Source organism: Typha angustifolia, chromosome 13 (assembly GCF_048772165.1).
Source record: "Typha angustifolia cultivar Huaian chromosome 13, ASM4877216v1, whole genome shotgun sequence".
In the NCBI taxonomy this organism is placed as follows: domain Eukaryota; kingdom Viridiplantae; phylum Streptophyta; class Magnoliopsida; order Poales; family Typhaceae; genus Typha; species Typha angustifolia.
Genome location: NC_133251.1, coordinates 8598701 through 8623408, shown reverse-complemented (window position 1 = coordinate 8623408; position 24708 = coordinate 8598701). Strand labels below are relative to the sequence as shown.

The window sequence follows — 24708 nt, the reverse complement described above, 5'->3', positions numbered from 1 at the left end:
GTGTCTCATCAATATTTAATGAGACATTAAATAACAAAAGCTTAAAGTTAAAACAAAAATAAAAATAATCTTTATCTATTCCTCCATTATTAGGAGAATCCCTATAAAATGATCAAGGACTACAGCTTTCTCCATTATTAGGAAAAATCACCATAAAATGATCAACTAATTTCACAAGCGTACAATTTCATCATCATCTATTCCTCAATTATTAGAAGAATCTTATACTGATCAATGATTTCCACATGTGTACAGCTCATCGGATAAGCTTGCGGGCATGCATGCCTCCACATCTTAGAATATGCAAATTAACGTCTCGTGATCCACAAGTACTACACATTGAATTAAAGGGTTAATTGATCCCTCGAGTCCAAATCACCGGATCCTTGCAATATTTAATTGTACACAATAGCGAGACTTGATATCAAAGTAAACGTTGCAATATGTGGTTAAAGAATGGCCAAGTGGACCTATCTACCCTTAAATGCAACATGTATATGCTTTTCCTTTCCTTAATATTTTTAGCTAGTATCATTCAGGAGGTCCATAATATATATCTCAAATAATCAGGTTAGGTAAATAGATTAACTCTTTGCAAAATTACTTTTCATAAACTACTAGACTGCCCACAATTTGTTCTAGTGGACCGTCCTGATCATGTCCTTATTATAAAATAAATTAGAGCTAATGGACGGCCCTGATCGGTGCCTCCCACTAAAACGATTATAAATAGTCCTAACCATACCCTGTCTCAGTTATAGTTATTGGCTTGTGAGGGAAAGAACTCAAGAAGAAGGTTATCATGTGGCTCCATAACATAGTTGATAGCCTAACAGGGAAGAACCAGGAGGCATGGAAGAAGGGAAAGATCAGAGGGACCGCTGTACTAATGAGGAAAAATGCATTGGACTTCAGCGACTTCCACGCCTCACTCCACGACGGCTTCCATGAGCTCCTCGGCAAGGGAGTCTCCATCCAGCTAGTCAGCTCAACCGTGCGTGACCCAAGTGAGAGTCTTCTTTTCTTTCTTTTCCCTTCCCTTCTCTTCTACATCTCACTCGACCTTTCTCACTGAGTTGCATTTTGTCTCGGTCATTCGTCTCTGAGAGCTGAGTCAGGTGGCTCAGCGCTGAGTCAGCGTTCCCAATTGGTAGTTGGAAACAAGGAAACTAGCTAACAGTCCTCGAATCAATGTGCCAGTGAATGGTTAAGACAACTTTTATATTGTATGTGTAGTATTATATTTAACTTTCAGCCATTCAAGACGTTATATACATTATTGGTTACTTGACAGCTTAGGCTTTTTGAATAGAGAAACATCATATCTGAACATCTCATGTCAAATTTCGCGCCTATGATATAAATTTTCTATGATGTTTAAAAATATAATAATTCCCAAAAACATCTAAAATTGAAATGAAAATATAATTTTTACTCTGCTTTTTAAGATTAGTGCTGATGAAGCTTTGCTGTAGGACCGGAATAAGATTCTCATACGAGTTTTGTACAGGAAATGGGAATAAAGGGAAAGTGGGGAATCCGGCATATTTGGAGGAGTGGGTGACGACAATGACATCCATATCGGCGGGCGAGTCAAAATTTAATGTGACTTTCGATTGGGACGATAGCCAAGGAATACCAGGTGCAATCATTGTCAAGAACCGACATCACTCCGAGTTCTACCTCAAAACGCTCACCTTAGAGGGGGTTCCGGGCAAGGGCCGGGTACACTTCGTCTGCAACTCTTGGGTCTATCCGACCGACAGATACAAGTATGACCGCGTGTTCTTCTCCAACGATGTAAGTTCTTCTTCTTTCTTTTTTTACTTTTCTCTTAATTTCTTGCCTAATCTTAATAAGATTTATGCCTAATACATATATATATATATATATATATATATATATATATATATATATATATATATATATATATATCTTAACTACTATCACGAAGACTCTTAAAGTTGAAGACTCTTAAAAGTTGATTTAGAATTCCAAATCTCTTTTTTAGAGTCTCGATCCCCACCACCATATATATATATATTTTAACTACTATCACGAAGACTCTTAAAGTTGAAGACTCTTAAAGTTGATTTAGAATTCCAAATCTCCTTTTTAGAGTTCTCGATCCCCACCACCCTCTGCACATGTCTGTTATTCTAATGATTATTTTTGGACTGGACCATGTATATCTATCTAGGTTAAAAAAGTTTCGAAGTCAAAACCTACTAAAGTTCAAACACAGTTGATTAGTTAATTTTTATCTCATCTCATTAATCCATGAAAGAGGTTATTGGGATTGATTCGTTGAACCTTTAATAAAACACTACATACGTATAATTTACATTCGTTGTTGTGACATATTTTTAAACAGGATTAGCTGGTTTTCTAACTATACAGCTTTATAGATTTAGCATAGCATTTCCAAGAAAGGCGGACAATACTATCCTTACCGTTCCTCATAATTTTATTAATTTATATAATGGAAGTAATTCTAGATACTACTTGGTAACGAATAATATGATTATATATCATGTGCGCCATTATGTAACACCGAAGGGGCCTAATTAATAATGTCGTGTATCTGTCAATGGAGTGCGATCGATTTAAAGAACCCGTAGCCCACGTGATTTAGTCTCGTAGTGCAAACAACTTCCCGGCGTTTTTTATTGCAACGATAATCACGTGTTCTGTTCTCGAAATCTCTAAATTTACAATCTATTTGTTCTAACGGTACAAATTTGGAGTGTTCTCGAAATCTCTAAATTTAGATCTATTTGTTCTAACGGTATAAATTTGGAGTTGAGAGAGATTTTGAGAAGCCAGCCTTAAATTAGGGGTGTAAATGAGCCAAGCTTAATCGAGTTTGGCTCTAATCAAGTTTGGATTAAAATTAATTTTGAGTCTGTCTTTGTGATCAAGTTTAAATTAAAATAATTTCAATTCAAGTCAATTTCGAGCTTAAACGAGCTGTTCAATTAGCAATTTTAAGCCTCATCAATTTTAAACCATTTTCGAGCCTGAGCAAGCTCAAATTAATTTAGGCTCGAATCAAGCTTGAAATAAAACATAATTCAAGTATAAAAATATAAATATTACCAAAATATAAATTACAAGTAACAAAGATAATTGTGACAAAAAACTACAGGCAACCAAAATATAAATTACAAACAATAAAGATAATTGTGTCAGAAAATAATGGCTAAAATTCTGAATGGGTGAAAGGTTTTGATTTAATGGTTCATATTAGTTTGATATTACTCATATATATACCTTATCAAGCCGACTCGATTGAGCCGGCTCAAGATCAAGCTTGGATCGAATTTAATTTCGAGCCTAGCTTTAATGATCAAGCTCGGCTCAGCCTATTTTGCATGGAAAAAAAAACTTTCTTTATCACACAATACATTTGTTCTTTGATACAAAATATAATTTATTTAACATAAGAAATTTGTGTCCAACACCTTGTTGTTTGGATATAAATTACTAGATAAATATAGGTTGATTCATTTTATAGACAAACTGTTACGAACTGGATTTGGACTGATCCAAACGTAAGAAAATTATAAAAATTTAGGTGAAGGTAGCCTCGTGATTTAGGATCCTAATGACTCTGATTTCACCAAAATTGGAGGTTGGAATGAAAAGTTAAAAATAAAATAGTGGAGATAGATCAAAGAGGGTAGAACAGTAAATATCCGACATTACAACGGTCGTTGGAGGGTGGTGGACGGCCATAGGGTAGGGTGGTTGTTGGAGGAACGTGGTGGCTAGGGTTTGAAATCATTGGAGGTTCTACGGCTATGATTTACTTTTAGAAAGATAAAGCGATTTAATGGCTACAATAAGATATAAGGACGAAAATAATAACTTAGCTAAACTCAAATTTCTTCAATTCCAATCAATTCCATGATTATTATCAACACATGTCACTCCTATTTATAGGAGTAAAAATTCTTAGCACATCGATCGACATGTAGATTATCTGATTCATTTGAAATTCAAAACAATAAAGTAAAGCTAAGTAACTAACTTGACTAAATTAGTTTTTCTTATCTTTTTCGGATTAATACTTCATTTCATTTCGCCACAGATAGATTCTAAATCTAGAGAAGTCGTAAATACCAAAGTTGTAAATCTGTTGGTTGACGATCTTATCCAAATAGGTTGATATTATTCTGACGTCTATAGAATATTCTACGAATATTTTTACGAAACTGCGCAAAGCTAGATTTAGCTAATTAAATAAAATCCTAACCTACTAAAGCTCTAACTAAATTGAATAAGCAAATAAGATAACTAGACTCAATCCATTGACTCCAATCTCCCCTTGATGTGATCTGATCTGACCTAGTTCACATCAATCCATCATGCTCCCGACCACTTTGTTGTCAAGGTGTCTATAGTGGTTTCTAAACCTTCGTTCACTCTGGAACTTTATATCCTCAATTTTCGTACGGATCTCGTCTGCGACATAGAGGAGGGGCCCATAGTGAGTTTTTCTCTAGGGCTCACAGTTTTGAGTCATAGTTTGTCCTAGCTGTGGGTGGCTCGAGCCAAGGTCTTAGTACATGTAGTTTAGGCCATGGCTCGGGTGTAGTTGGTCCAAGGAAGACGCTAACGGTGGCGGCTTGGATTGAAAGTGCCTAGATCACCATCGGTGGAAAATTAGGGTTTCGACCTTTATTTTCCACCTCGACCAAGGAAGATGAGGATAGGGCTATCGCTGGGGGCTGCTCCGGCGTCGCTACAATGGAGGGCTCGATCTGCAAGGATGGAGGGGTGCTCCACTGCAACCGGAGAAGGGATTGTTGCCGCAGTTTGGATGGCCTTCATGGTTTCACCATTATTAGTACTTGAAGATGGTGCCTGTTCCATGGTGGTTGGCGGCGGCGATGGCGTAGGGCGGTGGTAACGAGCTTGGATAGCTGCTGTCAAGGCTTGGAGAGCCTTCTTGACGGATCTAGCGACATCGTTAGCAAATTCTTTAAAATTGCCTTCGCCTATGCCAACGGCTTGTCGTCGACTATTGGTGGTTGTGCTAAGGAAACCTCCATAGGGATGGAAATGAGTTTTTGGTCCTCCATAGCAACGATCTCCCTCGGGTTAGCTTTGGATCACGTGTTCAATATTGTTCGAGGAACGTCAACTTTGATAGCAATGTTACAAACTAGATTTGGACTAATTTGGATGTAAGAAAATTATAAAAATTTAAATGGAGGTAACCTCATGAGTTAGAATTTTAATGGCTCTAATTTCACCTAAATAGGAGATCGGGATGAAAAGTTAAAAATAAAATAATGGAGATAGGTCAAAGAGGGCAAAATGGTAAATATTCGACGTTGCGGCAGTTGTCGAAGGGTGGCGGCCGTAAGGTAAGGTGGCTGCTGGAGGAACATGGTGGTTAGAGTTTGAAAGCGTTCTAGGTTCTACGGCTATGATCTACTCCTAGAAAGATAAAGCGATCTAATCTACGATAAAAGATAAGGACGAAAATAATAACTTGGCTAAACTCAAATTTCTTCAATTCAATTCCATGATTATTATCAACACATATAGGAGTAAAAATCCTTAGCGGATCAGATCCATATACAGATTATTCGATTTATTTGAAATTCAAAATAATAAAGTAAAGTTGAGTAATATACTAAAGTTGTAGATCTGGAGGTTGACGATTTTATCCAATTGGTTAAATATTATTTTGATATCTGTAGAATATTCTGCGAATATTTTTCTAAAACTATGTAAAGCTGAATTTTACTAATTAAATAAAATCCCAACCTAGTAAGGCTTTAACTAAACCAAATAAGCAAATAAGATAACTAGACTCAATCCATTGGGTCCACTCTCCTTTGATCCGATCTAATCCGGTTCGTATCACAAACTTAGCCAAAGATGAAAAAGTCAAATATGTTCTCATTATTAACTATATAATCGCTCTAACTTTATAGGCTTTATTAGAATCAACAACCTAAATCTACCTTTCTAATCTTAAATATAATAATACAGACAGGTAGTTAACCACTTAATTAATAGTGTATTATAAGTATCCTAATATTTCACCTTTATGCAATAAAGGTCTGGCTGCAAATGGGTTTAGTGGTTTAGAGATAGGCCAACCAAAGAACAACTTAACTACTAGTTTGTTTGCTCGAGCCTAGACTGGTGTTATTTTGCTGAGATATCCCATGTTTAAGGCCTAACCTATAATTTTCAGATTATTTTACTATTCAAAAATTGCTTAAAATGATTCAAAAGCTATATAATCTTTTCCAATATCATAATACAAGGAAAAAAAATCTCTTTTTATGCAAGGAAAAAATCAGTGATAAATATTTTACGTTCTAAACTTAAAAAAATATTAGTTATTTATTGATGTTAACATGATCTGTTAGAAAAATTCTATAAATACTAACAATAGTAACGATTCTGAAAAATTGTGTGGCAATTATGATGTTTGAAAAATATATATATTTGTAATTATAAAATATATATTTCTAGAAAAATTTGTGGCAATAATGTAAAAAATCAAATTACTAAAATACAAAGAATGATTAACGGTTGGTACTGACTGATTCATTAATGCAGATTTAGCCAGTTTAGGTCAGGCAGCAAATAACTAAGGAAAAAAAGGTAGCAATAGTCAATATCTTTAACACTATGTCGCAAAAACTTTCTTTTATCTATCTCACGACATTTTCTTGTGTTCGTTCGAATCTTAAAAAGAAAGTCCTCTCTGTCTTCACTTTCACTAGCTTCCGAGAACATTCTTATCCGAAGAGTTCAAGTATTTAAACGAATACCAGAGCTAGCCCTGTCTCTTTCAGGCTTGAGAAAAACTTAGCAGTGCTGCAATAATGCCATCCTCAGACTTGGATAGGCTCAGAGTTAATTGTAGTCCAACCTAAGATATTTACCCAATTCAATCAAATAAGGCCTTCTAAAGCAAGTCGAGCCTAATCTAGTTGTACAACGATATGCCAATGAAGACTCTATGTGATGCATTGAGTTCGATCAACAATATCACTCATTTCTAAGCAGAGCATTAGTGGCTCATGCCAAAGTCTTATTTCTTGATACAGACGTACCTACCAAGCAAAATGCCTGAGGCATTGCAGCCATACAGACAAGAAGAGCTAGTCCATCTCCGAGGGGATGACGTCACCGGCCAACTCTATGAACACGACCGTGTCTATAGCTATGACTACTACAACGATCTCGGTAGCCCGGACAAGGGCCAGGATTATGTCCGGCCTGTTCTCGGGGGCCACGAGCACCTCTATCCTCGCCGAGGTAGAACTGGCCGCCGCCCTACTAAGACTGGTGAGCTAAACAAACACTAATTGGTACACATTGCGATATATATAAATTCAGCGTTTATTAATTAGCATCATCTCATCTCCTCTCTTCACAGATCCAAAATCTGAGAGCAGACTGCCTCAGCTGAGTCTGGACATCTACGTACCCCGCGACGAGCGTTTCGGTCACCTTAAGATGTCAGACTTCCTTGGATACGCTCTCAAGTCTGTGACTCAGTCTCTGCTCCCAGTTCTCAACACTATCTTTGATACAACACCGATGGAGTTCGATTCCTTCCAAGACATACTGAACCTGTATGAAGGTGGTATTAAGCTCCCCGATTCGGCAGCTCTTGAGGAGGTACGCAAGTCGATCCCCTTTGAGATGATCAAGGAACTGATCCGATCAGACGGTGAGCATGTGCTCAAGCTTCCCCTGCCCCAGATCATCAGAGGTGAACCATTGCTCAAGAATGCCTTCTGGGGTTTGTATATAAAGTTCTTTAATTAACATGCACTAATCCTGTTGGTTATGCTATTGATTAGAGGATAAGACAGCTTGGCGAACAGATGAAGAATTTGGACGCGAAATGCTTGCAGGAGTGAACCCTGTCCTTATCTCTCGTCTCAAGGTTGAAACAAAGCACTACCGCTTAATTTGTACCATCTTTCTAGTAATCAAGAATGTGTTGTTAAGACTAAAGTGGCCTATATGTGCTACAACTTTTTAGGAATTCCCTCCAGCCAGTAAGCTTGATCCTAATCTATTTGGGGACCACAGTAGCAAGATAACAGCTGCACATATTGAGGAGAACATGGAAGGGTTTACAGTCGAACAGGCGTTGAAGGACAACAGGCTCTACATTTTGGATCACCATGATACCTTCATCCCGTACTTAGAACGGATCAACTCCTTGGGTGGCAACAATATATATGCATCCAGGACTCTCTTATACCTTAAGAATGATGGCACATTGAAACCGGTAGCCATCGAGTTGAGCAAATTGCATCCTAAGGGAGAACAACATGGTGTTATAAGCCAAGTTTATACCCCAGCCGAGAGTGGTGTTCAGGCATCGATTTGGCAATTGGCGAAGGCTTACGCTGCCGTTGCTGATTCTGGTTATCATCAACTCATCAGCCATTGGTATGCTTGATCACATATTCGCCCTTTATGATTACAAAGTGCATCACATAGTAGTAATCTAAAATGTTTGTTGTAGGCTAAACACGCACGCGGTGATCGAACCGTTTGTGATTGCGACGAACAGGCATCTTAGTGTCACCCACCCAGTCTACAAGCTTCTCAGCCCCCACTACCGCGATACCATGAACATCAACGCCTTGGCTCGGCAGACGCTCATCAACGCTGGTGGCATCTTCGAGACCACCGTCTTCCCGGGGAAGTATGCACTGGAGATGTCTTCCGTCGTGTACAAGAACTGGAAATTGACCGAACAAGGACTCCCTGATGATCTCCTCAAAAGGTAAATACTTAAACCGATTGGTCATCGACACGATCCAACAATGTACATTATATATCTCAGTAATAATATAACCCATTTTGTCTCAGAGGAGTTGCTGTTGAGGACCCGTCGAGCCCGTACAAGATCCGTCTACTGATCAAGGATTACCCTTATGCGGTCGATGGTCTGGCCATATGGTCGGCGATCGAGACGTGGGTAGTCGAGTACTGTTCCATTTACTACTCAAACGACCGCGCTATCCAGGGCGACATGGAGCTCCAGGCGTGGTGGAAGGAAGTCCGCGAGGTCGGCCACGGCGACAAGAAGGACGAGACGTGGTGGCCCAAAATGCAGTCGTTGGAGGAGCTGACAAAAACTTGCACCACCATCATATGGGTAGCCTCCGCCCTCCACGCTGCTGTCAACTTCGGGCAGTACCCATACGCCGGGTACCTCCCTAACAGGCCAACTGTAAGCCGCCGGCCCATGCCGGAGCCGGGAAGCGACGATTATGAAGAGCTGAAGAAGAACCCAGACAAGGTCTTCATCAAGACCATTACCAGCCAATTCCAAACAATCTTGGGTATATCTCTGATCGAGATACTGTCGAGGCACTCGTCGGACGAGGTGTATCTGGGGCAAAGAGATACGCCCGAGTGGACCTCGGATCAGAAGGCCCTTGACGCGTTCAAGCGGTTCGGGGACAATCTGGTGGAGATCGAGAAAAGGATTGTGAAGATGAACCAGGACCCCAACCTGAAGAATCGGGCCGGGCCGGTGAAGATGCCGTACACGTTGCTCTACCCCAACACGTCCGACCTCACCGGGGTTGGTGGGCTCACCGGGAAAGGGATCCCCAACAGCGTCTCCATATGAGGAGACGAGATCATCGACGTGGAGAAGAAGTGTTGCTGTAGTTTTAGTTTAATTTGTTTGAGTGGAACGAGGCATTAATTTATTTGCTAATAAAGTATTCAAATCGTTATGGTACCGTGTCATATCAACTTTAGCACAGTACGGAGACACCACCACTACCCGTCAAGACTTCGTAGAGTTGACTCTGACCAAAAATTATGGAAGAAGTACTTTGCTACAGAAATGGCTTCGGAGCATTAGCTATGCATGACGGTGGGATTTAGGTAGAAGTGATCATCGGGCGGGCCGGGTCGGGTTCGGACCGGGCTAACCGGGCTAACCGGGCTTAAACATTTATCCACGGCCCGACCCATCAATCACTCGGGCCGGGCTAGAATAGTCTAGCCCGTTACCGCCCGTCGGCCCGTGAGATATCGGGTTGGCTGGGCCGGGCCGGGCTCTGTCTTATTTTTAGCGAACCCGACCCGTGAGATATTGGATAGGATCACAAGAGCCAGGACGCTGGCTTTGGCGGCGGCGCCGCAGCGGAAGGGGCGAGATCTCGCGGCCGAAAGGCGTGGTCAGCGGCAGAGCTCCAGATGCCGACGAGTGCTCTAAGGGATAAATAGGCCGATCTAAAATCGACGCCGGGATGGCGCCGCTTGAGGCCGAGATAGAGGAGTTCTTCACTGCGGCTGAGCACGCCGAGCGACGGCAGTTCGCTGACGACGAGAATGGATCCGAGTAGACAAACACAAGGGTCAATGGCTCTGCGATCACTTCGTATGACGGCGGATTTGGCGGGAAGAAGGCCAACTTCGCCGCCACTGACGACGTGACTCCTCCCATTCCCTGGATTGATGCTAGAAATGGAACGAAAGCTAAACAAGAGATCGAGGAGTAGTTCTTCTCTACTTTGGTTTCAGATTGATATGCTGCTAGTTGGAGAGAGACAGAGAGAGTGAGAGAGTGAGAGAGTGAGAGTTTTGTAGAGTCTTGTCAATTGTCAATTTGTCATTATGTCTGTCATAGTTGATAGTTGTGCCATTGTGGGTGGTGGCCAGCCGCTTGCCAGTTGGCCATTACCCATTTGGCCAATTTTTTTTTTTTACTCTCGGGCTGTTAGTTGGCGGGATTTTTTAGAGTTTTATATAAAATACTCTATATTATTATTCACATGCGTTCACAAAATCACACCGCGTTCGAACGCAAAAAATAGGTAAAAAATTAAAATTAAAATAAATGAAAATAAATGAGCAGATATAAAAAAATAAATAGTTAAACAAATGAGTAAATAAAAATATTTTTATAATTAAACAAATAGTTACACCAAAATTATGAGGATTTTTTTTTGCATCACTATAGAATGAGCACATCTCAACTAGGTTGGCACCTACCCACCTATCTATCATTTGCATAATCCATCCATTAATTGTAAAAAGTAAAATAAAATTACATTAGTCATTGAGATTTAAAAACTCAAATTCTATATTTTCTATTGCAAAATGGTCGTCCATTTGCGATCTAGATTCGACAGCATATCAATCTTGTAGGCACATCAGCGCTTCAATTATTTCTTTTCCCAAACATGATCGACGTTGATCAATTAATCGTCCACTTGTACTGAAAGCAGATTCTGAAGGTACAGTAGACATAGGAATGGTCAATATATCACGGGCCATGGCAGCAACAATTGGAAATCTCATCTCATTTGCCTTCCACCATACTAAAGTATCTATTTCATCATCACTTACAAAATGATTGTAATATGCTTGAAGCTCAGTGATTCCCCCCGACATTGATGAAGTTCTCCTCATTTTAAGTCGGGCAAGCAATGACTTCTTAGTACTACCACTTTCAGGAGGAATAATAGAAGATGAAGGCGTAGAGAAAGAAGAACCATATATAATAGAATAATCATTAAAAAGCCTTTCAAAATAACTTTTAATAGTTACCGCACGAGAAACATAGTCATCTTGTTTATCTTCATATAAACCATTAAAAATATCGAAAAGGCCGGTCTCTTTAAGTTGAGGTTCTAATAAAATGCCAAAACCAATAAGTAAAGGAAAAGGTTCAAAATATTTAGCATATTTAGTTTCCATTTTTTGTAAGATATTATGTAAAGTCTGATCATTTTTAAAAGTAATAAAAAGTTGAACAATATTAACAAGTTGCATACCAGCAATTGTAATTGTAGGAGAATAAGAGCTTGATAACATATTAGTAGCATCAAAAAATGTTTTTAAAAAATCTTTTATTTTTTCTGCATTTTCCCATTCTAAATCAGTAGGACATTCTAGTTCGTTATTAATATCTAAAGAAACATAAGAAATTATAGGTTTTTGATATTCAAGTACTAATTCTAACATTTCATAAGTAGAGTTCCATTTATGTTGTACATCCAATTGAAGTTTTTTAGCTTTTAATCCACACCTTTTACACATATTTGCAAATGTTCTAGCTCTTTTATCATTAAAAATAATATGATGTATAATTTCTCTAATTTTATGAATTAGCTCAGCAATTTCTTTTAAACCACTTTGTACAATTAAATTTATAATATGACACATGCATCTATTATGTAATAATTCACCGTTACAAAGTAAAGGAAGAAAACATCGAAGATTAGAAATTGTGGAATCATTATTAGATGCATTATCACGAGTGAGAGAAAAAAATCTTATTTTGGATATTATAACTTGTTAACTCTTGAATAAAAGTACGAGAAAGATATTCACCAGTATGACTCTCATCAAGCTTTCGAAAAGAAATTATTCGTTTTTGCATTTTCCAATTATCATCAATAAAATGTGCGGTTATACACATAAAAGACCAACGTTGGCATGAAGTCCAAATATCACTAGTAAAAGAAATTCTAGATTTTAATTTTTCAAAATCTAAAATTAATTTTTCTTTTTCTTCAGCAAAATATTTTAAAACATCTCTTCTAATTGTATGACGAGAAATTCTTTTAAAAGCCGGATTAAAACCTCTTTGTAAACAACCTTCAAGTTCCGGATCATCACCCATAGCAAAAGGTTTATTTCTATGAATAATATATTTAACTATTTCTTTACGAGCATTTTCATAATTCCATTGAAAATTAGAAATATTTCCGGAAGCACCTTGATTAAGCAACATTTGACTAATATCAAGTTGACCTTTTTTATGCTTATCTTTAATATGCCTCATTAGGTGAGTAGTGCCATTCTTAGTTAATGCAGAAAAATCATGATTACATTGAAGACATTTAGCTCTACAATCTATAACATTACCTTGGCCATCTTTCGTTTCAATCCTTTTGAAATACTTCCAAACTTCGGACTTTAATCTCTTAGAACTGCTTGTTGATGAAGCCGAAGCCAGAGTTTCCAGATCAGGTTGAGTTTGAGATGCGGGTGTAAGATTAATTGAATCTCCGCCCTCCAATTGAGATTCTGTATGATCATCAAAGGAATCCATATTTGAGAGAATTTGCAAGACTAAAAATCTCGAAACCTTTAATTTGGAAAGAACTTGAGAGATTAGAGAATTTGAAAATGTGTGATAAATTTAAAAAATTTATCATCTATTTATAAGCATGAAAAACGTTAAAATTATCAAAATACCCCTATAAACTAGTTGTTTATTTCTGTTAAAAGGGTAAAATAGTAAAAAAAAAAAGTAGAGGTCCTATTTTTCTAATTTTCTGAATTTTTAGCTATTTTTAGAATATTTTTTACCGTTACATATATTTTTTAAATATATTTTTGTTCTTCTATGTTTAAAAAAATATATTAAAAAAAATTAAATAGTACTTGGGCTGATATGTGATGGGAGATGGGCTAAAAAATTTAAAGAATACTTGTACTTTGGGCTGATGGGAGAGATGGGCTAAAAAAAATTATAAAATAGTACAGTGTACAAAATTTCCCGTTTTTTTACTGTAGCAGTGGGCCGAACTGGCGGGCCGAACAGGAGGGCTTTCGGGCCGGGCCGAACGGGCGGGTCGAACGGGCGGGCTTTCGGGCCTGGCCAAACGGACGGGCTTTTGGGCCGGGTCGGGCGGGCAAAGGATTGGCCCGTACCGCCCGTTGGTAGTTCGGGCCCGGGCCGGGCTTAGCCCGGTCCAAACCGGGCCAAGTCGGGCCGGGCACGAGCGGGCTGGGCCCAATGATCAGGTCTAGATTTAGGGCAGTCAAAATAAACTAGCTGCTCGGCTCGGCTCGATTGTGGCTCGATTGTGGTTCAGCTAAGAGCATCTCCAATGCTTGCTCAAAGGCTCCCAATATGGAGCTAAAATTGGAGCAAGAGCCCGGCGCACTGGCTTCCAATATGGAGCTAAAAATGGAGCAAGAGCCCGGTGCACTGGATTTTAAATTGCTTAATAGATCATCTTAGCGTTATTATTTTTTATTAAAAAATATATAGTTAGAAAACTCTCATCGAGATCTTTAAAATAAGATTAATATTCAATAGTTTTAGAAGTAATTTTAAATTACTAATTTTTTAATTAAATGTATTTCAACGATTCCTTACGCGATATAAGAAGATCCAAGATAGAGAGGCTCATTTTGAGCTTCCAAATGCACTAATTGAACACTTATGAAAGAGGCACGAGAATGAAGGAATATAAATTTTAATTTAATTTTTATTTGATGTATTTTATTTTTAATGTATTTCATGTTTGATGTATTTCATATCTAATGTAATTTAATTTTTAATATTTACATTGAGGATAATTTTGAGTAATTATATTTTAGGATACATAATTTATTAGACTCATTTTTATAAATAATAAAAAAAATTTAATTTAAATTAACTCAAAAATAATTTAATATTAGACTTATTTTTATAAATAATAAAAAAATTAAAATTAAAATTAACTCAAAAGTAATTTAATATTAGACTCATTTTAAAGGTCTCGATGAGACCTTTCCAATGGTATTATTTTTGTTAAAAACCGATTAGTAAAACTAATTATATACTTAATTTAACTAACTAAATTATTTAACAAAGAATACAAATGAAATTAAAATTATTGAATATAACACATATTGGGCAATTTTGGCTTTTCAAAAAGTTGATATGACAAATGGAGCCCGGCTCCATTTCGATGGTGGTGCTCCAAATTTGGAGCCCCACTATTCATGGCTCCAAATTTGGAACCCCATTTAGAGCTCGGTTGAAACTCCACCGGGCTCCAAATTTGAAGTTTTGGAGCCCGGTTGGAGATGCTCTAATAGTCTGAGCCAAGCTTAAATAAAAAGTAGGACTCAAAATATAATCTCAAGCAAAGCTTGAGCCAAAATCGGCTTGCAGGCTTAGCTTGATAAGCTCAGAATTATATATTAATATCTCAATATACTCCTCTACTCTCATTTCGATACGTGTCTAAAAGGATAAAATATTTTAAATCTCTTTTTGACCTGTGACTAAGAGTACAAAACTCTCTTAAATGCTTATTCCTTTTTTTCCCTCTTAATATGACCGACCTAGCCTTCATTTTATTTTTCCAAGCCACCGTTACTCCTCTCTCCCATCAATTTCTAATTCTCATTTTCCAAACACTACTAACTCCTCAAATAACCAACTGTTCAAAAAAACAAAAGAAAAATTAAAAGATATTTTTCTTCTTCCCCTTAGTGGTGACCGATCGTTTTCCTTCTCCGTCGGCCTCCTCCTTCGCTGGCCTCCTCCTTTGTCGTCCTCCTCCTTTGCGGGCCTCTTCCTTCGCCTGCCTCCTCCTTCGTCGGCCTCCTCCTCTATCGACAAGTGTTGTAGTCGTCTCCTCCTCTAGTGGCCTCCTCCTCCATTGGCAAGTGTTGTCGTCATCTCCTCCTCCAATAGTCTCCTCCTCCGTCGGCAAATCACCATCTACTCCTCTGTTGGCCGCCTCCTCCTTCTTCGGCAAGCCGCCTCCTCCTTCTCCATCGATCTTCTCTTCCTCTAGCAAGCCGCCGTCCCCGTCATCATTGCCTCGTCCTCTAACCAAGCTCGAGCTCAACTTAGGCTCTGCTTGGACTCAGTCTAGCTCAGATCGAGTTGAGTCGAGCCGAGCCTAAACATCAAATTACGGCTCGAAACTAATCTCTAGCCAAGCCTAAGCTAGAGCCGGCTCGCTCAGGCTTAGCTCATTTACAACCCTAGTGGGCTCATCCATGGCTCCGCTAATATGAGGGGTAATTCAACTATCCAGCTTATCCTATATGCTATGAGATCTAAGTATTGTAACTAGGGAAAGCTGATCATTTATCCAGCTTATGCTTATGCCTTGATAAAAAAATATTTTATCAAATTTCTAGAACAATAAATGTGAATAAAAAGGAGGATTTGACATAATCATCATGAATGTAAGCTAAACTATAAATGCACGTGGAAATCTTTGTCTTTTCCTAAGTCTCCTTTATTTATAATTAACTCTCTTTTATTTGTTGATAGTATTCAAACATTTCTCTCTCTAGAAATATGCATAAATATGGTGAAAATGTATAACTTTGAGTTATACTCATATTCTATCTTAAGTGAGGGGTGCGATAAAGTTATCACACCTATTTCCTTACTAAAATGTGCATAAATACCTTGTTCACATTCAAACATAACTTCATTAGAGCTAAACTCTATACATTTATAGAAGTTAACTAGACTAATCAAACTTGACTCATCTAGCCGACTTGGCTAGGATCCAACTAAAATAAACCATAAATTGGCTGGAATTGAATCGTACATAAACTCAACTAATTAAATAAGTACAAAACTAAACCAAACATAATATGAAAAGGACTCAACTCAAATTCAACTCAATCTACTCAATGGACTCAAATTAGCCTGCTAGGTAGGGCTCAGACAGACTCAAACTCATCCTAGATTGTAACAGCTCATCCCTTCCTTCAGCCACCCATGGCTATAGAGGATGTGCGCAAGTGGGCTCAACCACTCGCAACAATGCAGACATGCATGGGCTAGTTTGAACACAATATCAGACCTAGCCCATTCTGATACACCTTGTTAGAGTATTTTCTTATTGCATTAGTTATTTATTTTTATTAAAATAAAATTCTTTTAGGTTGCGTTCGAATACAGAATGGGTCACATTCGAACGTCCATGCGAATGCCTGCATCAAGTTCGCAAAAACAGAGAACGCAAAATGTGCGTTCGAACGTCTGCATCACGTTCGCATCGATAGAGAATGTTTTTTATGCGTTCGAACGCGATCAGGCACGTTCGAACGTGATCGGTGGGATTCCACTAGGATTAGGGTTAATTATTATTAGTAGGACTTGTTGGTTAGCCTCTATAATGGTGTGGATGACACCCAAAATTATTATGCTATTGGATTATTGGTTTCTTGCCTCTTATCTTTTCTTTATTCTCTCTACCCTAATCTTCCTCTTCCCTCTTCACCAACCTACCACCACTACTGTTGGCAAGGTCTCTCTTAACTTCTAATCTCCCTCGTCTGTTGAGTCCTCTCTCTTCCTTAGGATCTCGACCACTTCTTCCCCTTCATCTTTATCCCTTAAACAACATCACCCATCCACCTTCATCTCCATTATCATTCATAACTCTAACTTCCACTCCACCCATCACCACCACCTTCATCCGCATTATATCGTATTTTCATCCCAATTGTAGTTCGAATATGTGAAGGGTGTAAATACAAAAAATATAGATCAGGGAGTTACGGATCGATTCCACTTGGTTTCATAATTTTCTACAAATATTCTTCCTCGGTTGCGTGAACTGCTTCCAACAATAAATTCAGACCTTGAAGGAATCGTTCCATAGAGTATCATTGGTATCAGAGTCAGGCGAACTTCAGACCTCCATTAATGATGGAAATAAGGAAGATGACATTAACAAGGACACTAATGGAGAGCACATTGACAAGGAAAGACTCAATCCACGATAACCCTAATCGTGAGGTTGATTCCTTTGGAGCAACCACGGCAGGACCGAGTCAACCAACGTCCATGAGCGTGAACATGGGCTTGGCGAATGAACTTAGGGGCATGTTCCAAACATTGTTGAATGATCATAATGCTTTAAAGGAATATGTCATAAACCGATTGGCTTCGTTATCTATTCAAAGAAGATTGGTGCCTCAAGAAAGAGCAGTAGGACCACAACGAACTGATACCCCACAGGTCCAAGTGCGACATGGTAGTGTCAATGATCCTCTTTTATCTATGGCCTTCACATCATCCCCCATCTTCGATACAAAACCCAAGATTGGCGGTGATGGAACCTGAGAGGCATGCGGCACTAGTGCGCTTCGTCGATGAGGAGGATTGGCACTTTGAGGATGATGTTGATCCCTTTGGAGATGGTGATGGTCGAGCTCAAGGATTTAGAGAAAGAGATCAATATGCATAAAGGTTCAGACCTGAACCAAGGATCTTTCACAAACCCAACAATGCTATTCGGGGAGAACTACACACTTGGACTTTCCAAAATTCGAAGACTGTGATCCAACGGATTGAGTGTTTCAAGTGGAGTAATACTTTGATTGTCAAGGGACAGCGGAGGACACAAAGGTCCAGATGGCAAGCTTTCACCTCCAAGGAACGACATTGCATTGGTATTGATTGATTATTTGTGGTGGAGGATTTATCGGTTGGGCTGACTTTTGTAGGAGGATTACATGCAGATTTGGGACGGCGGCATATAAAGATTTTGCTGCCACATTAAGTAAGATGGTTCAGAGGACAACCGTTTTAGAGTACCAAGCCGAATTTGAAAAAGTTAGTAGTCGATGTGAGCCACCTTTGTTTGAACCGACATTGATGAGCACATTTATTTCAGGACTACGGGAGGAGATACAAGCGGATGTTCATACTCTTTGTCCTACCACTCTTGAGGAGGCCATTGAGAAGGCCGTGAGGATGGAGCAAAAGCATAAAGCTCTCAAAATGGCAGCGAAAATGAGTTGGGGAAACCGAGATGGGTAGTTTGCACTTAGAATGTCGATTGGAAATTCTACGGGTTTAAGGACAGCTGCTGTTAGTACTAGACCACGACCACCTTTGAGACCTTTTTCGGATGTTAGAGGAGGCACAAGACCCCCTTGTTCGAACTCTCACACCTTCCCAGGTGGAGGAGCGAAGAGCGTAGGGCCTTTGCTTTTAATGTGATGAACGTTTCACCCTCGGTCATCGGTGTTCTAAATCGATCAGGAATGTGATGCGCATTGACAGTCTCGAGGAGGACGATGAGGTTGTTGGTGATGGAGAGTGTTCAAAGGAGGTCCATGAGGAGGCCGTGGAGGAGGGCGCGAAGGAAGATATCCAAGCAGAAATATCGATGCATGCATATTTGGGTACTTCCACGTCGAGGACATTATAGGTAGATAGACTCGTTAGAAAGCATTGTATGCATATCCTCATCAATTTGGGGAGTACACACAACTTTCTTGATGAGAGGTTAGTGAGGAGATTGGGCTTGGACGTTGAACTGACTACGGGGTTTGACGTTGCTATTAGAGATGGCACAAAGCTTAAGATGGAGAGCTTGTGTCGCCAGGTTGGTATACGGGTGCAAGAACACGACATCATTGTGGACTTGTATCCATTGGTGCTGCAAGGAGCGGACATTGTCCTTATCACTCAATGGTATAAAGCTTGGGACCCATTACTTTTGATTTCCGAAGCATGTGGATAAAATTTAAGCAAGGAAACAAAGATGTGCGGCTTGACGGCGTTCGATCTTCGCCAATTCCTATGATGCAGCTGATGGTGGGGCTGCCTTGTGCGAGTGATTTGGTCTATCTACTTTAGTTAGGACCAGTAGGAGACAAGCCTCAAATGAGTCTAGATACTATCATTGAGTTGTCTAATTTATTAGAGAAATTTGTTGGACTGTTTGAAGAACCAAAAGAGTTGCCACCAAGGAGAACGGTAGACCATCGCATAGAGATTGTGCCCTAGGGTGTGAATATGAGGCCATATCAGCATAAATATGTGCAAAAGGAAGTTATCTCTAAGATGGTAGCCGAGATATTGGAATAAGGCCTCATTCAACCAAATCATAGCTCTTACTCATCGCCCGTGCTACTAGTGCGAAAGAAGGACGACACCTAGCGTTTTTATGTTGACTATCGAGCACTAAACGCTATTACCATCAAGGACCGGTATCCCATTCCGGTTATAGAGGAGCTGTTGGACGAGTTTGCAGGGGCGATCATATTCATCAAGCTTTACTTGAGGGCCGAGTATTATCAAATTAGAGTTCACTCGGCGAATGTGCACAAAACTATATTTCAGACTCCGGACGGACATTATGAGTTTCGGGTGATACCTTTTGGTTTCAGCAATGCTCCAGCTACTTTTCAAGGCCTCATGAATAATATATTTCAGCCTCTATTGCGAAGGTATGTTTTGGTATTTTTTGATGACATTTAGTATATAGTAGGACTGAATTGCAGCATTGGTGGCATTTGGAGGATGCGCTGAATTTGTTGAAGCAAAACCAGTTGAAGATTAAGAAGTCCAAGTGCCTATGGGGAGTACCACAAGTGAAGTATTTAGGCCATATCATCTTAGCGGAAGGTGTAGCAGCGGATCCTCAAAAGGTAGCATGCATGACCGCTTGGCCAATACCTATACTACCACAAGATTGCGAGGATTCTTGGGGTTGACAGGATATTATCGTCACTTCATTGCCGGGTATGCAAAATTGCTGCTCTTCTCACTTCTTTGTTGAAAAAGGACTCTTTTAAGATGATACACTTAGTTAGGATCTTTTCTTATTGCATTAGGTGTTTATTTTCATTAAAATAAAATTACCGTAGGTCGCGTTCTAACGCAGGTGGGGTCGCGTTCGAACGCCCTTGTGAACGCTTGTATCAGGTTCGCAAATACGGAGAACGCATATTGTGCGTTCAAATGCGGTCGGGCGAGTTCGAACACCCATGTTCAAGAGCCTGTATTGTATTTGCTCATCCAGATATGGAGCTTTTGAGTGCATTCAAATGCGATCGGGCGCGTTTGAACGCGATCAACAGTAATCCTCTAGAATTAGGGTTTCATATTGTTTTAGAACTAATTAGCTAGTGTTATGGACCAGATTTGAAACGATCCGTCCGTAGGATGATTATGAAAATTTAGGTGTAGGTAGCCTCATGAGTTAGAGTTTTAATGGATCTAGTTTTACCTAAATCGGAGGTCGGGATAAAAAGATAAAAATAAAATAGTAGAGATAGGTCAGGGAGGGTAGAACGGTAATTTCTGACGTTGTGGTGGTCGTTGGCAGTGTAGTTGGGTGGCTGCTGGAGGTAGGAGGTGGCTAGGGTTTCGAAGCTTGAAAGGAATCTACGGTTATGATCTACTCCTATGAAGATAAAGACAATCCAACGGTTAATGTAAAAAGATAAGGACGAGAATAATAACTTGCAAAATTTAGATTTCTCTCCATTCAATGATCATTATCAACTCATGTCCACCCCTATTTATAGGAGTAAAATCCCTAACAGAACGAATCCACATATGGATTATCCGATTTATTTAAAATTTAAAAAAGAAAGATAAAGCTAAGTAACTAATCTCTAGCAGATCGAATCCACAAGCAGATAATTCGATTTATTTGAAATTCATATAGAAAGATAAAGCTAAGTAACTAATTTAACTCGACTCAACTTGACCCGACTTAACCCATGTGGTCGGATCATAACAGTTAGCCTCTATAAATATGTGGAAGGCAGCCAACTTCATTATGCAATTGGATTATTGATTTCTTACCTCCTATCTTCTCTCTAGACTTCTCCCTCCTCTCTCTTCATCATCCTTCCACCTCTACCGTTGGCAAGATTTCTCCTTGCTTCTAATCTCCCTCGAGTCACCCCTCTTCTTTGGGATCTCGACCACTTCATTCCCTTCATCTACTTCCCTTAATGACTTCCACAATCCACCCATATCTCCATACCAATCCATAACCCCAACATCCACTCCACCCGTCACCACCACCATTACCCACATTATTCTGTGTTTTCGTCCCCACTATAGTTCGAATCTATGAAGGGTGTAAATACAAAAGTTGTAGATCAGGAAGTTACGGATCCAACCCAATTGGTTTCGTAATTGTCTGACTACCGAAGAATATTTGACAAATATTTTCCTACAGTTTTGCAGACTGATTCCAATAATACTTTCAGATCTTGAAGGAATCTTAGCATACCCTATTTTTGGTTCCAGATCACATTAATTTGGTATCAGAGCCTATTAATTTGTATCAGAGCTTATCAATTGGTATCAGAGCCTATTAATTGGTATCAGAGTAGGCGAACCTCAGACCTTCGTTAATGGTTGAAACAAGGAAGATGACATCAATAAGGAGACCTATGGAGAGCACACCGACAAGGGAAGACTCAATCTGCAATGATCCTAACCGTAAGGCCGATTCCTTTGGAGCGACCAGGGCAAGACCGAGTCAACCAACGTCTATGGGTTCGAATATGGATGAACTTAAGGGTATGTTCCAAGTATTGTTGCATAGAGTTGACAATTTGCAAAAGGATCACAATGAATTCAAGGAATATGTCGTGAATCGATTGGGTTCGTCATCTCCTCGACGACGAACGGAGTTTTAAGAAGGACCAGCGGTGGGACCTCATCTAACCGATACCCCACAGGTCCAGGTGCATCATATGAGTGTCAATGATCCCCTCCTACCTATGCCTACACATCATCCTCCACCTCCGTTACAGAACCTAAGACCGACGGTGGATAGGCGTGCGGCACCGGTGCTCTTCGTTGATGAGGAGGATTGGCACTTTGAGTATAAGGTTGATCCCTATGGAGATGGTGATGGATGTGCTCGAGGATTTAGAGAGGGTGATCAACCTACACAAAGGTTTAGACCTAAATCAAGGATCTTTTGCGAACCCGACAATACTATTCGGGGGAAAACCACACGCTTGGACTTCCCAAAATTCCAAGGCGGTGATTCAACGGATTAGGTTTTTCAAGTTGAACAATATTTTGATTGTTAAGGTACAGCGAAAGATACAAAAGTCTAGATGGAAAGCTTTCACCACAAAGTAATGACATTGCATTTGTATAGATCGGTTATTCGTGGTGGTGGATTTACAGGATGGGCTGATTTTTGTAAGAGGATTATACGCAGGTTTGGGACAACGACCTATGAAGATTTTGCTGCCACATTAAGCAAAATGGTTTAGAGGACTACTATATTAGAGTACCAAGCTGAGTTTGAAAGAGTTAGTAGTCGTTGTGAGCCACCGTGGCCCGAACGTACATTGATGAGTACATTTATTTCAGGGCTGCAATAGAAGATACAAGTTAGACTTCTTCTCCTCCCTCTTCACCATCTTTCTACAATTAGCAAGGTTTTTTCTAACTTCTAATCTCTCTCGTCTGTCGAGCCCACCCCTTTTCTTTGGAATCTCGATCACTTTGTTTTCTTCGTCTACTTTCCTTAATCACTTCCACAATCCACCCTCATCTCCATTCCTATCTATAACCCCAACATCCACTTCACCCGTCACCACCACTATTACCCATGTTATTCCGTATTTTTATCCATACTACAGTTCGAATATGTAAAGGACATAAATATGAAAGTTATAGATCAGGAAGTTACGGATCCAACCCAATTGGTTTCATAATTTTCTGACTACCAGAGAATATCTGACAAATAGTTTTCCACGATTGCATGGACTAATTTCTATAATATATTCAGATCTTGAACTAATTATTCCGTAGCCGATTTTTTGGTATAAGAACCCATCAATTGGTATTAGAACCTATCATTGGTATCAGAGCATATCAAGTGGTATTAGAGCTTATCATTAATATCAGAGCTCATCAAATTGGTATCAGAGCGCATCAATTTAGTATCAGAGCATATCAATTTGGTATCAGAGCCTATCATTGGTATCAAAGCTATATCAATTTGGTATCAAAGCCCATCACAGCCCTGAAATGAATGTGCTCACCAATGTCGGTTCGGGCCAAGGTGGGTAGCAACAACTACTAACTCCTCAAATTCTGTTTGGTACTCCAATACGGTCGTGCTTTGAACTATCTTGCTTAATGTGGCAGCAAAATCTTCATATGCCGCTGTCCTAAAGCTATGATTAATCTTCCTACAAAAGTCAGCCTAATTGGTAAATCCTCCACCACGAATAACCGATCGATACCAATGCAATACCGTTCCTTGGAGGTGAAAGCTTGCGATCTAAACCTTTGTGTCCTCCGTTGTCCCTTGGCAATCAAAGTATTGCTCCACTTTGAAACACGCAATCTGTTGGATCACCACCTTAAAATTTTGAAAAGTCCAAGTATGCGGTTTCCCCCGAATAGCATTGTCAAGTTCGCAAAAGATTCTTGGTTCAGGTTTGAACCTCTATGCATATTGATCTCCTTCTCTAAATCCTCGAGTTCGACCATCACCATCTCCAAAGAGATCATTATCATTCTCAAAGTGCCAATCCTCCTCATTGACGAAGCGCACGCGGTGGCGGCGAAGTGGCCGGTGGACCAAGTCCCACCTCCACGCGTCACCACGGCATGGAGAAAAGTGGCTCGATGGAGGTGCCACACACCTCCACCGCTGCCACAGCATGCAGGGCATGCTGGGCATGAGGCTGGCCACAGTGTGGCCGGTCGGGTCGTGTGCAACAAGTTTTAGTTATTTATTTTTAACTCTACTTGGGTTATTACAATTAGGGTTAATTATTGTTATTAGGGCTTGTTGGCTAGCCTCTATAAAAGTGTGGATGGTAGCCAAAATTATTATGCTATTGGAATATTGGTTTCTTGCCTCTCTATCTTCTCTCTACTCTACCCTAATCGCCCTCCTCCCTCTTTCTTGGGATCTCGTTCATAAGAAGGATTGGCACTTTGAGGATGATGCTGATCCCTCTGGAGATGGTGATGGCCGAGCTCGAGGATTTAGAGAACGAGATCAACGTTCACAAAGGTTCAGACCTGAACCAAGTATCTTTCGCTAACCCGACAATGCTATTCGGCGGAGAACTGCACGCTTAGACTTTCCAACATTTTAAGGCCACTCCAACAGATTGGGTGTTTCAAGTGGAGCAATACTTTGATTGTGAAGGGACAGCAGAGGACACAAAGGTCCAAATGGC

The 24708-nt window shown here is 39.7% G+C and overlaps 1 protein-coding gene across 1 annotated transcript; it reads left to right on the top strand.

Annotated features, from left to right (window-relative positions):
* The first annotated feature begins 751 nt into the window (after window positions 1–751).
* Window positions 752–9754, top strand: LOC140774085 (probable linoleate 9S-lipoxygenase 4). Its single transcript, XM_073116935.1, has 8 exons — window positions 752–1007; window positions 1511–1800; window positions 7083–7323; window positions 7415–7753; window positions 7845–7930; window positions 8030–8445; window positions 8522–8785; window positions 8872–9754. The coding sequence occupies exons 1-8, from the start codon at window positions 803–805 to the stop codon at window positions 9638–9640; spliced, it is 2610 nt and encodes an 869-aa protein (XP_072973036.1). The 5' UTR covers window positions 752–802; the 3' UTR covers window positions 9641–9754.
* The last annotated feature ends 14954 nt before the right edge of the window (window positions 9755–24708 follow it).